Here is a 12,523-nt window from a genome sequence, read left to right as displayed (position 1 = left end):
CGGCAAAGGTTCTGTGTAAACTCACGTGAGAAATCCTGACGGTACAAAAAGTCTGTGTGTTTTAATCATTGTGTGCAAAAGTGTCCGTAGAAAGTCTTTGCTGGTTTCTGTGGAGCCTGGGACACCCCTTCCCTGACAAAGCCCCCCCCCTCATTGCCTTCCTCTCTTGGAAGAGCAGTAGATGGGGAAACCGAGGCACAGAGCAGAGGGGGGAAGTGGCAGAGCCACCACACGTCAGGGCACCCTGAGGTGTCCCTGGAGGAAGCCAGGTCGCTCCCACAACAAGCACCCGAGTCACTGGGGTGTCTCTTCACCCTGCAGAGGCCTGGGGGCACCCCACTGCTCCCCAAACCTTTGGGACCAGGAGCTGGCTCCCACCTGGGGACAAGCCTGGCTGTCTCCGGGGCGGGCTACCGGGAAATTCAGGCTACCAGAAGCTGCCCGGCACTGGCGATTCTGGCAGAGGGTTGAGCCTGGTGGTGCAGGACATCACCGAGGGGTCAGGGTCATCAGACCAAGGTGCTGGTGCTCGGCTCCTTTCTGCTCGCCCTGCGGTCGCATCCTTCCTCGGCCGCCTGCACCAAGGCAGAGAGATGGAGAGGGGCAGAAATGGGCCCTGTTCGGGGCAAACCAGGGCTGGGTGGGGGCTTTAATGGAGCCGTGTCCCACCCTAAACGCTGCTGGAGGAGGAGGAGGGAGGTATCGGCAACCGGGGAAGCATCCAGTCCCTGCTGCTGTCTGAGCCCCGTAACCCCCTTTTTTTTTACCAGCAGCCCCCCCAGCTTTACCTCTCGGAGGATGGTGTTTTCCGGGTACGACGTGTCCGGGGGAGATCTCAGCCCTTTCATGTTCAGGACGGCTCCTGAGGATGCCCGAAAGCCGGGCGAGGGCGTCTGAGAGCGGGGCGACCGGCCCAGCCCGGCTCCTCTCGCCGGGCTTCCCCTGACATCTAGCGGCAGCGCCGGGGTGGGATCCACCGGGCACCGGCACCGCGGGGAACACCGGCTCCAACAACCGGAGCCGGAGGGAACACCGGGACCGGGGGGGGGTTATGGTGGGCTCTGCTCCTCCCCGACCGGTGACAGCATCCCAGACTGGCCAGGGTTGGAAGGAACCTCTGGAGATCACCTTGTCCCACCCCCTGCCCAAGCAGGGGCACCCAGAGCAGGTCCCACAGGATCAAATCCAGGTGGGTTTGGAATCCCACCGGAGAAGGAGACCCCACACCCTCTCTGGGCAGCCCCTTCCAGGGCTCTGCCACCCTCACAGTCACTTCCCATGTCCCAGTTTGTCCCCATTGCCCCTCGTCCTGTCCCCGGGCACCACTGAGAAGAACCTGGCCCCATCCTCTTGCCCCCCCCACCCTTTAGCTATTGCTCAGCGTCGATGGGATCCCCTCTCAGTCTGCTCTTCTCCAGCTGAACGGCCCCAGGTCCCTCAGCCTTTCCTCAGCACAGAGATGCTCCAGTCCCTCATCATCCTCACAGCCCTCCGCTGGACTCTCTCCAGCAGTTCCCTGTCCTTCTTCTGGAACTGGGGGGCCCAGAACTGGTCCCAGTGCTCCAGATGTGGCCCCACCAGGGCAGAGCAGAGGGGGAGGACGACCTCCCTCAGCCTCTTTTTAACACATCCCAGGCTCCTATCGGCCTTTTTGGCCACAAGGGCTCATTGGTGGCTCATATAATGGGGAGGGCTCACTTTGGGGCTGCTCCTGGCTTCCCCCCCGCCCCCCCCCCCAAATCCATCGATTCCCTTGCCCCTCGCACCCCTCGTCCCATCCCATTGGAAGCAGAACTCACCGGTCAGGCAGCCCCCAAGGCTGGCGAGCAGCAGGGTGACGGGCAGGGCGTAGAGCTGGCGCAGCGCCTGGTCAGTGGCCGTCCGGCTACCCTGGGCCACCAGCGGGAACACAAGCTCCAGCCTGCAAGCCGGAGCAGGGACGGGTTTTGGGAGACTTGTTCCCCCCCAGCAGGAATACAGGGGGGGCTCTGCTCATGACTCTGGGTGATGTGCTATAAGGGGGTGCTGTAGAGGGTGCACGGAGCATCCCTGATTTCAAACGTCGTGGTGGCCCCAGCTTGGCGCATGGAGTCACTGTGACCCCTGATTCCGTCTCTTTCTCACCTGCCACCATAAGCGTCTGCAGTGGCCAGTGCCGCCAGCAGTGTCCCCAGCAGGGTCCCCAGGAGGCCCGGCAGCCCGTGGACGTTGTGAACCCCACATGTGTCCTGAGTCTTCAGCCTCGAGCGCAGGACGGGCTGGGGAGAGCGTAGGGAAGAGCCGGGGTTCAGAGGGGGGATGCTCACCCCCGGGGAGGGGCTGTGCTGCAGCTCAGTGTTTGCAGATTTGGGAGCTGCAGGTTGGTGATGCAGCCCCCACCACCACCAAAGGCGGGTGGTCTTCTGACCTGGGACCGATGTCCTCTGCTGTCCCCAGGGGACTCACCGTGAGGAATCTGAAGCCAAGTGGGGGGATCAGGCCAGCCAGAAACCCGGCGATGAGGGCCCCGAAGGGGGTGACCAGCATCTCCCCAGCCATACCCATCACAGCCGCTCCAGCCAAGGTGGCATCCTGGATCTGAACCTGATGGAGCAGAACATGGTCGGGGAAATTGGCTCCATGGAGGACATCAGCATGGGGCTGGGGGGATTTGGGCTTCCTCGGGGACCAAACTGGGTCTTAATGAACCTAAGAAAGCCTAATGGGCATCCCCTTTTGTGTACTCGTGGTCACCATCCCTGTAGGACGGGGCGTGGGCAATGTGTGACACTTGGGTTTGTCCCAGGAGAGGACCTACCATCCTCAGGGTGTTCTCCTCGTAGAGGACAGGCGAGAGGACAAAGGTGGCCAGGGTGCTTGCTGCCAGCGAGAAGTAGGTGTTGAGCACTGCCCAGGGCTCGGCGTCGTTACGGACCGTGGTGGCTGAGGTGAAGCTGGGCCAGAAGATCCACAAGTAGATGGTTCCTGTGGGGAACAGGCAGGTTTTAATGTTGGGGTTGATCTCTCGTGAGAAGGAAACTTCCTGGTAGTGCCAGGAGATGCAAGTGGCCATAGCTTGGGGTGTGAGAAGGTCAGGTTGGACATGAGGAAAAGCTTTTTCCTGGAGAGGGTGGTGCAGCCCCAGGACAGGTCCCCAGGGAGGTGGAGGACCTCTGTCCTTCATAGAATCATAGAATGGTTTGGGTTGGAAGGGACCTTGAAGATCATCTTGTTCCACCCTCCTGCCCTGGGCAGGGACACCTCCCACCAGACCAGGTTGCTCCAAGCCCCCTCCAACCTGGCCTTCAACCCCTCCAGGGATGGGGCAGCCACAGCTTCTCTGGGCAACCTGGGCCAGGCTCTCACCACCCTCACAGCAAAGAACTTCTTCCCCACAGCTCAGCTCAATCTCCCCTCTTGTAGCTTAAAACCCTTCCCCCTCGTCCCATTGCTCCCCTCCCTCATCAAGAGTCCCCCCCCAGCTTTCCTGGAGCCCCTTTAGGAACTGGAAGGGACTCGAAGGTCTCCCCGGAGCCTTCTCTTCTCCAGGCTTCATGGTTTGCAGGACTGTGCTGGTCAAAGCCACAACCACTCTGTCCCAACGGTGGTGATGGTCCTTCCACCACCACGTCTATGACTTTTGTGTTGTAGGACTCGAGCTCCGTACCGACCACAGAGAAAACATCTGCCTGGTGCCCCGTGTCCTGCTGCTCTTTCCTCTTGCCCATATGAGTTCGGTGCAAGATCCGTGAAACCATCAAGCCAAAATAAGCCCCGAAGGTGTGGACAGTCAAGGAGCCCCCACTGTCACTTATCTGGTGAGTACAGAAAAACACCACGTGGGAAGGTGGGACATGGGATTTGTCTCTACAGACAAGGCAGGTCTTGACAGGAGGAGCCCAAACCCATGGTCACCCCCTTTCTGGTGGCCCCCCCGATCACCGACTCACCCCCATGAGACTGAACAGGATGTACTCGTTGACACTGAAGAGGGTGACCCCCAGCAGGGTCAGCAGCAGCATCTGCATGGGGTTTACCCTGCCCAGAACGGCTCCGGTGGAGATCAGGATGGCTGCCGTGCAGAAGTCGACACTGACCATGCTGGGGAGGAGAAGGGAAGGCGTGGGGCTGGACCCACAGCTGCCAGGGGGGCGAATGCGGGAGCTGGGGAGAGCAGGGTTGCGGGGGGGGACGGGAGCTGAGCCTTCAGCCCCTTGTCCCACCGCTCCTGCGAGCTGAATGGGCATCCCCAGCCCTGCCATGGCAGTGACAAAGGGACAGCTGGGCTCCAGGCAGGTCGGGGGCCAGCGTGCCCCTCCTAAACGCCTGGCCGTGACGTTGGCAGTATTTACATGGCCCTTACTAGTGAGGGACTCAAATAGCCCAGAAGCCTGGTCCTACTTGTCCTCACAGTCCTCCTCCAAAGCAGAGCTGTGAGTTCTACAGAGGAGGGAGCCAGTGTGCCAGGGCTGGCCCTGGGACGATGGCAGCCGGGCGGCAGCAGCAGCTCCCTCCTGCCTTACCTCTCAGCTCCCACGTAAATTTTGCCGTTCAGGAAGAAGTACAAAAACCCCTGGATCAGGACAGCCCACTGGATGGCAAAGGCCACGATGAGGATGCTGATGGCTATGCTGCCCAGCCCATAGCGGCCGAGGAAAGCCACCAGGAGCCCGAAGCCGAGGAGAACTTGGAGGTGGACATCCCGGAATCCTGGCAGAGCAGAGGCAGAAGGATGGGTCTGGAGGCGTCGAGGGCAGGCTGGTCCCCCGGAGGGGTCTCAGACACCCCATGCCCTAATGGATTTTGGGGAGCTGAAGGCTTCAACAGATACAAATCAGCCGTGTTCCACCTACAGGTCTCTGGAACCGTGGTGGATCTGGCCTTGGATCTCCCCTGGAGATCTCCAGTGGAGAGGATGAGCAGTTGTCACTTGTGCTAGTGACAGGTAAAGCTGTCCCTGCCTAATGCGACCCCTGCCACTCTGCCACCACCCTCTGCAGACCCCTCAGTACCCACACGTGGTTCACCCTCCAGCCCAGAAAGCTCCTGGGGTGGCCAAGAGCCATCTGCACCCATTACACCAGCGCGAAGGTGGGTCTGAGACATCAGCCACGCACTGGGACCTCTCTGCTGCCCCTGAAAACATCACCTCCTGATGTCAACCACCCCCCAGGACCTCTCTGCTGCCCCTGAAAACATCACCTCCTGATGTCAACCACCCCCCAGGACCTCTCTGCTACCCCTGAAAACATCACCTCCTGATGTCAACCACCCCCCAGGACCTCTCTGCTGCCCCTGAAAACATCACCTTCTGATGTCAACCACCCCCCAGGACCTCTCTGCTACCCCTGAAAACATCACCTCCTGATGTCAACCACTCCCTGGGACCTCTCTGCTGACCCTGCAAATGTCACCTCCCACTCCCTGGAACAAGAGGACCAGAGGGATGAGCAGAAAAATGGGACCAGTCCGGTACCATTTGGTGGGAAATCGGAGGAGAGGGGACCCGATTGTCACTTGGGCTAAACGCCCTTTGCACCCCTGGGCCGTGCCGCGGCCGTGAGTCACTGCTTACGCTGGGTGGGGTGATGTGGGCAGCAGAAACCGGGAGAACCTGCCTGTTCCATTCCAGGCAGCTCAGCTCTGCTCAGCTCCCCTCCCTCGGCCAGGGCCCTCCGGAGGCTCCTTTCCAATCCCAGCCCTGCCCTTCCCTCGGAAAAGCCAGGATCGGTCCCTCATCCCAGGAGGATTCCTCAGCAATGCCCGGCAGGAGGATGCTCCTGGTGGGACGGACCCCCAGCCCCACGTTGGACGCTGTGGCAGCACCGAGGGAGCTGAATCCTCCATGGAAAGGGGCTCGGTGCAAATCCCTTGGTGCTGCCAAACCCAGCAGGTCGGTGGGATGTTTTCCAGACCCCCCCAAAAAAGTGCCAGGAGCAGCTGCCGTGTCCCCTGCCCGGGGATGGCAGGACAACCCCAGGTTTATCACTGATCCCCTCTGCTCTCCTGCTGCTAAAACGCACCCCCTAGACCCAAATATCCCTATTTGGGGCTTGGATTTTTCCAGGCACGTGGAAAATCCTTGCTTTCCACCCACCGGCCCCTCCTCGGTGGGATGCACCGATACCCCAACCCTGAGGCTTGATGTCCCCCACCCCTCTGTTTGACTCTGGAGAGCTGGATGGGGTGACAGGGCTGCAGCCTGGACACGGTGACATCCTGTGCCACCCCCTCAGCACCGCCTGGGGACCAGGTAGAGCCGCTCTCTGCACCCACCCGGGGCGGGGGTACTCACGGGGGTGCTGAGAACCCAAATCCTGTTTTTTCCAGCTGCAGTTCAGTTGCTGGGAGCAGGGACCGGAGCTGCTCTCTGGGCGGTACCGGACAAAGACGGCGAAGAGGATGATGGTGAGGATTTGGAGGAGGAAGCACAGCCCGGCGAGACGGAGCCTGGAGGTGGTGGTGTCCTCAGGCATGTCGGGGGGGTGTCCAGGGAAAGCAAATCCCGCCGAAACCGGGGAGACACGAGGAGAGAGGCTCTGGGGCTGCAAACTCCGCCTGCCAGGGTGACTGCCAGGTCCTGCCCTCGTCTTGGTGCTTCCCACAGGCGGAAGAGCCAGCCGGGAGCGGGACGGAGCTGCCAACACGGAAACCCCGGGACAGTCGCCCCGGCATGTGGTTTTGTCACATCAGGGCCACTGTGCCAGGGAGGAGCAGGGGGCTCTTGGTGTCAGCATCCGTCTCGGCTGGGTGGCAGGGGGTCAGGGTGGGATTCAGGGCGTTGGGGGGAACCGTGGTTGGGGGAACCCCGAGGTTTCAGCCTTTCTGGAGGTTTGGCGCAGGAGAAACATGTTTGGGGGGACCTGGTGAGGCAGAGGAGATGGAGGGTGGTGGGACTGACCTGCTGCTGGGCTCTGGCAAAGCCTGGTTTAAATTCCTTGGTCATTAGGAAAAATGATGGATCAGGGGGGCTTTGGTGAAGAATCACAGAATCCCAGACTGGCCAGGGCTGGAAGGGAACTCTAAAGACCACCTTGTCCCACCCCCTGCCCAAGCAGGGTCACCCAGAGCAGGTCCCACAGGATCAAATCCAGGTGGGTTTGGAATCTCTCCAGAGAAGGAGACCCCACACCCTCTCTGGGCAGCCTCTTCCAGGGCTCTGCCACCCTCACGGTCATTTCCCGTGTCCCAGTTTGTCCCCATTGCCCCTCGTCCTGTCCCCGGGCACCACTGAGGAGAACCTGGCCCCATCCTCTTGACCCCCCCGCCCTTTAGCTATTGCTCAGCATCGATGGGATCCCCTCTCAGTCTGCTCTTCTCCAGCTGAACGGCCCCAGGTCCCTCAGCCTTTCCTCAGCACAGAGATGCTCCAGCCCCTCATCATCCTCACAGCCCTCCGCTGGACTCTCTCCAGCAGTTCCCTGTCCTTCTGGAACTGGGGGCCCCAGAACTGGTCCCAGTGCTCCAGATGTGGCCCCACCAGGGCAGAGCAGAGGGGGAGGATGACCTCCCTCCATCTGCTGGCCACGCTCTTTTTAACTCACCCCAGGCTCCTATCGGCCTTTTTGGCCACAAGGGCTCATTGGTGGCACGTGGGCATCTTGTTGCCCACCCGAGGTTCCCTGTGGGGCTGCGTGGGGAGGAGGAGAAGCTGAGCTGGGAAAAAGAAGGGTGAGGAGCAGAGCTGGAGGCTGCTGAGCATCCCTTGCCAGGAGAGGTGGGGAGGAGCTGGAGAACGAGGGTTCCCTTTGATTTTCTTTGGCTGCTGCCTTTGCAGAGAGGTGTTTGTAACGCACCGAAAGCGGGTACAAATCCCAAAAAAGGGAGAGGAAAAGGAGCCGAGAAGTAAAACACGGCGTGTGTTTGGGAAGCGACTCGGGTAATGCCTTTCCGCAGCGAGGAGCCAAACGATGATCTCACATACGCAGCGCCGGGTCGGGGTCGTGCCCTGACGCCCAGGGGATGGGGAAGGGAAATGAATCACTTTTCGGAGGCCCCCCCCCCCGGGAGCACCCCGCTCCGGGCTGCGGTTGTGTGGGAGCCGAGGGGTGTAACTGCTGCCTTCACTTGGGAAAAATGCGAGAAATGAGTCAACTCCTTCGCGGTACCACGGAGCTGGGGAAAAAAACATCCTCTGGTCGAGGAGCCCCGAGTCTCTGCCCCGGGGCCGGGCACCGCTGGAGAGGGTGGGGGGGTGGGGGGTGTCAAGATCCGATAACGTAGCCGTGGATTTGGGAAAGGTGATGGAGGGAGCTCACGGGCGCTCTCTGAACCCACAAAATAACCGTGGGGAGATGCGGGAGGGGGACGCATGGTGCTGCGGCGGTTTAGCCTTTCCATGCGGGGGGGGGGGGGGGGGGCGGGCAAGGCTCCAACCACCTTTTGCTCATTAAAATAAGCCAAAGCGCTGACCTTTTTGAGCTGGAAGAGCCTCAGAGGCTTCCAATCCAGCCCGCTGGCATCCTAATTAGGGCAGGTTATTTCATTAACCCCTCCGTACAGGCAGCCAGAGGGTGGGCTGGGGGCAAGGGGAGCCAGCGCACGCCCGGGGGCCGCGTGTGTGTCCCCCCACCGCCCCGGGGGAGGTTTGTTTTCGGTGCCGTGTGTGCCACGGGGGAGCCGGGATCACTGTGTCCTTTGGTGGCGGGGACAGACTCCGCTTGTCCTGTGTTTCCTTTGAGAAGAGCTTCTTCCTCCACCCCTGGAGATGGACCCTGGGGGAGGGAGAAGATAAGGCAGCCCAGAACACAGCCCCATTGTGTGGCCTTGTTTTGCTGCCTCCCGGCCCCAAGGTGCCGACGGGGAAGCCTCTCCGATGGCTTTCTGCAGGGTGGGATGAGGCCGGTGGGATGCAAGAGTGGTGGGACACCCCCCCCCCATCAGAGACCCAAAGGGTGGGAGTAGCATCCCATCATCGGAGAGACGTGAGGGAGAGGGAGTGTAAAATTAACCATCGCCCTGCTGTCTGGGGGAGCAGAGGGCACGGGGGGCCGATGCCGAGGGGAGGCTTTGCCGGCCCAAGGGGCTGCCGGAGCCCTGTGCCGGGCTGGCCTTTCCCCTGAACCCCCCGACGCTGCGGCCGGCGAAGAAAGGGGTGTTTGTTAACCGGGCGCGCTGTGTTTTGCCGAGCAGAACAATAAAGAGAAAGACGCTCACAATGGGAAATTGTGCTTCCTCCTCCCCGTGCGTTCCTCGGGGAGGTGTTTGGGAGCGGGGGGGGGGGGGGGGGAACACACACACACACACACACAAAAAAAAAAAAAGAGAAGAAAGTGGGAAGAGACGGCGACAGGGCAGGGAGCGAGGGCACGGCCGGCGCTCACCGCTCCCGCACGCCATGGGGGCAGAGGCCGAGGGACCGCGGGGCCACGGGGGTGTCGGGATGCTGCCCGCCCCAGGACGGTGACAGGGCAGTGTCATCCCCGTGTCCCCTCTTCCCGGCAGCACCGTTTGACCTTTCCAGAGCCCTCGGCCCCGCGATGGGGCGGCTGTGACGGAGACGGGACGCGGCGGGCGCCGGGGTGGGACCCACACTGGGGGCGTTGGATGGGAACGGTGGCTCGCTGAAGGACACGGCTGGGGACGGTAAGAGGCGTGGGGACACCGGGGAGGCGGGTTGGCACATTGTTGGCTCTGTGTCCTGCCAGGGGACGCCCCCTTTGCGCAGCAAACCTTGGTGAGACCCCAACAGAGCAGGGCCATCCCTTGGCCCCACAGCATCCCCGGCAGCCAGCACTGTAGATGTCCCCCGGCACGTCCCCTCTGAAGCCGGGGTACGTCCCACTTCATGTCCTTGACCCCTGCGCCCCCCCCAGGCACCATCCCGCCCCCAGCTCTAAGGATGCACCGGCTTCTCCTGTTTGGCTCCCTCTGGCTCTTGGCGGCATCTCCAGCATCGAGCATCTTCCAGCGGCCAACGGGGACCCCAGGTAGGGAACAGGGGCCAGAGGGGGGGACAAGGCACTGCTTTTGGGGTCAGGGCTGGAGGAGGGAGGTGATGCTGGGGGGGGGTCCAACCAGGGCTGGGCATCCCGGGGGTTGCAGGAGGGGCGGAAAGGAGCCAGGATGGGTGATGGAAACCAGGCTGGGGATGCCGATGAGAGTCGGGGGGCTTTGCGGGAGGTGTTGAAGGGGTGGTGGGACCCCCGCAATGCCCCGTGGTGAGGCAGACGGGGGGTTGCCGCAGCCCCCCCCCGCCTGCAGTACCTGCTGGAGCCCCTCCACACCGCGGTGCACACGCAGCGGGGTGCCACGGCCACCCTGCCCTGTGTCCTGCGCGCCCTGCCCCGCAACTACCGGGTGAAGTGGAGCAAGGTGGAGCCGGCCAACTACCGGGAGAACATCATCATCATCACCAACGGGCTCTACCACAAGAACTACGGGCCGCTGAGCCAGCGGGTGCGCCTGCGGCACGGCCACCGCTACGACGCCTCCCTCACCATCACCGACGTGGCCCTGGAGGACGAGGGACGTTACCGCTGCCAGCTCGTCAACGGGCTGGAGGACGAGAGCGTCTCGCTCACGCTGCACCTGGAAGGTGAGGCTGGGGACCGTCCTACCCCCCGAGGATGTGGGGGACAGCGGAGAGGGGATGCTGGACTGGGCTGGGGGCTCCATGGATGGGTATCTCCACCTGTCATGTCCCCTGTTTCAGTGCCCCCCCTTATCTTCAGCACTGAATCCCTGGGGATGAAAAGCCAAAGCATTGTCAGGGAGAGCATCTCCTTCACCCTCTGTCCCTGTCCTTGTTCCCCCCAGGTGTTGTCTTCCCCTACCAGCCCAGCAACGGGCGCTACAAATTCAACTACCACGAAGCCAAGCGAGCCTGCGAGCAGCAGGACTCCCGCCTCGCCACCTACCAGCAGCTCTACAAAGGTGAAACATCCTAAAAAAAAACCCTTATCTACCCCAAAACGTGCCTCGCTGGGTGCAGGAGGAGGGAAGTGCCGGTGCTAACCTGCCTCTTGCCCCCCAGCCTGGACGGAGGGTCTGGACTGGTGCAATGCCGGGTGGATCCTTGATGGGACCGTCCACTACCCCATCATCAACTCGCGGGAGCCGTGCGGTGGCCGCCTCCTCCTGCCAGGCGTTCGTTCCTATGGGGCCAGGGACAAGCAGAAGGACAAATTCGACGCTTTCTGCTTCACCTCTGCTCTTCAAGGTAGTGCTGGGGTCCCCTGTCCCTCCCACAGTGGCACTGAACCCCGATGACCACCAGGGCTGGGGTTATTCCCGGGTTGCCATCCACGCTGGCCACTCAGTATCATAGAATCGTGGAATGGTTTGGGTTGGAAGGGACCTTAAAAGTCATGGAGTTCCAACCCCTCCTTGCCCTGGGCAGGGACACCTCCCACCAGCCCAGGTTGCGCCAAGCCCCCTCCAACCTGGCCTTGAACCCCTCCAGGGATGGGGCAGCCACAGCTTCTCTGGGCAACCTGGGCCAGGCTCTCACCACCCTCACAGCAAAGAACTTCTGCCCAATATCTAACCTAAATCTCTCCTTTTTCAGCTTAAAACCCTTCCCCCTCGTGCCATCGCTCCCCTCCCTCATCAAGAGTCCCCCCCCCCAGCTTTCCTGGAGCCCCTTTAGGGACTGGAAGTGGCTCTAAGGTCTCCCCGGAGCCTTCTCTTCTCCAGGCTGAATCACAGAATCATGGAATGGTTTGGGTTGGAAGGGACCTTAAAGACCATCCTGTCCCCCCCCGCCCTGGGCAGGGACACCTCCCACCAGCCCAGGTTGCTCCAAGCCCCCTCCAACCTTGGCCTTGAACCCCTCCAGGGATGGGGCAGCCACAGCTTCTCTGGGCAACCTGGGCCAGGCTCTCACCACCCTCACAGCAAAGAACTTCTGCCCCACAGCTCAGCTCAATCTCCCCTCTTTCATCTTAAAACCTTTCCCCTTGTCTTTTGGCTCTCCTCCCTGATCAAGAGTCCTTCCTCCACGGCAATGGGGACTTGCCATGTCCCCATTTGTCCCCAGGCCAGGTCTACTTCATCCGGGGCCACTTGAATTTCAAGGAGGCTGGCCAAGCCTGCCGCAACCAAGGGGCCGCCATCGCCAAAGTGGGGCAGCTCTACTCCGCCTGGAAGTTTTCCCAGCTGGATCGCTGCGACGGGGGGTGGCTGGCGGATGGCAGTGTGCGGTACCCCATCACCACCCCCCGCCAGCACTGCGGGGGGCTGCCGGACCCCGGCGTCCGCAGTTTCGGCTTTCCCAGCAAGGAGCTCCGGACCTACGGCACCTACTGCTTCGCGGGGAAGTAGGAAGGTCGGGAAGGAGAGGTGGGCCGAGCGGAGGGGATAGCGGTGGGACACCAGCCCCGGTCACCCGGGTGGAAAGCTTGAGGCAGGGCACGAGGCCGTGGCGGGGGGGGGGGTGTCTCCCGGTGATTTCGGGTGGTCCGTGCATCCTCCGATGGAGGGATAGAGCTGGGTTTGGGTCCTCAGTGCATCCTCTGGTGGGGCTGCTCCCCACACCCCAGCCTGCTGTGGGGCTTGTGGGGTGTCCGGGGCTGGCTGGAGAAGCCGGACCCATTGCTGGGCC

General features: G+C 62.0%; 2 protein-coding genes across 2 annotated transcripts; one reads left to right on the top strand and one right to left on the bottom strand.

The window, feature by feature from the left end:
• Positions 1 to 509: 509 nt before the first annotated feature.
• On the bottom strand, positions 510 to 6,455 carry RHBG (Rh family B glycoprotein). Its single transcript, XM_074164556.1, has 10 exons — positions 6,275 to 6,455; positions 4,503 to 4,689; positions 3,930 to 4,080; positions 3,647 to 3,794; positions 2,798 to 2,964; positions 2,446 to 2,583; positions 2,125 to 2,258; positions 1,800 to 1,921; positions 789 to 862; positions 510 to 575 (listed from the first exon to the last, which is right to left on the bottom strand). The coding sequence occupies exons 1-10, from the start codon at positions 6,453 to 6,455 to the stop codon at positions 510 to 512; spliced, it is 1,368 nt and encodes a 455-aa protein (XP_074020657.1).
• Positions 6,456 to 9,766: 3,311 nt separating this feature from the next.
• On the top strand, positions 9,767 to 12,243 carry HAPLN2 (hyaluronan and proteoglycan link protein 2). The gene is made up of 5 exons (XM_074164548.1): positions 9,767 to 9,908; positions 10,166 to 10,516; positions 10,738 to 10,854; positions 10,955 to 11,140; positions 11,960 to 12,243. The coding sequence occupies exons 1-5, from the start codon at positions 9,767 to 9,769 to the stop codon at positions 12,241 to 12,243; spliced, it is 1,080 nt and encodes a 359-aa protein (XP_074020649.1).
• The last annotated feature ends 280 nt before the right edge of the window (positions 12,244 to 12,523 follow it).

The sequence above is a fragment of the Numenius arquata genome, chromosome 27 (assembly GCF_964106895.1).
Source record: "Numenius arquata chromosome 27, bNumArq3.hap1.1, whole genome shotgun sequence".
Lineage (NCBI taxonomy): Eukaryota > Metazoa > Chordata > Aves > Charadriiformes > Scolopacidae > Numenius > Numenius arquata.
Note: the sequence above shows the minus strand (reverse complement) of the source record. Positions and strands in the feature narration are given on the sequence as shown.

Bases quoted from the DNA above. Each gene is read 5' to 3' on its own strand.
- RHBG (XM_074164556.1), bottom strand. From the start codon at position 6,455: ATGCCTGAGGACACCACCACCTCCAGGCTCCGTCTCGCCGGGCTGTGC. The intron at 4,690-6,274 runs GTGAGTACCCCC...CTGCTCTGCCAG, and splicing joins TTTGGGTTCTCAGCACCCCC to GATTCCGGGATGTCCACCTC. The intron at 576-788 runs GTAAAGCTGGGG...GCCTTGGTGCAG, and splicing joins AAAACACCATCCTCCGAGAG to GCGGCCGAGGAAGGATGCGA.
- HAPLN2 (XM_074164548.1), top strand. From the start codon at position 9,767: ATGTCCTTGACCCCTGCGCCCCCCCCAGGCACCATCCCGCCCCCAGCT. The intron at 10,517-10,737 runs GTGAGGCTGGGG...TGTTCCCCCCAG, and splicing joins GCTCACGCTGCACCTGGAAG to GTGTTGTCTTCCCCTACCAG. The intron at 10,855-10,954 runs GTGAAACATCCT...CTTGCCCCCCAG, and splicing joins CTACCAGCAGCTCTACAAAG to CCTGGACGGAGGGTCTGGAC.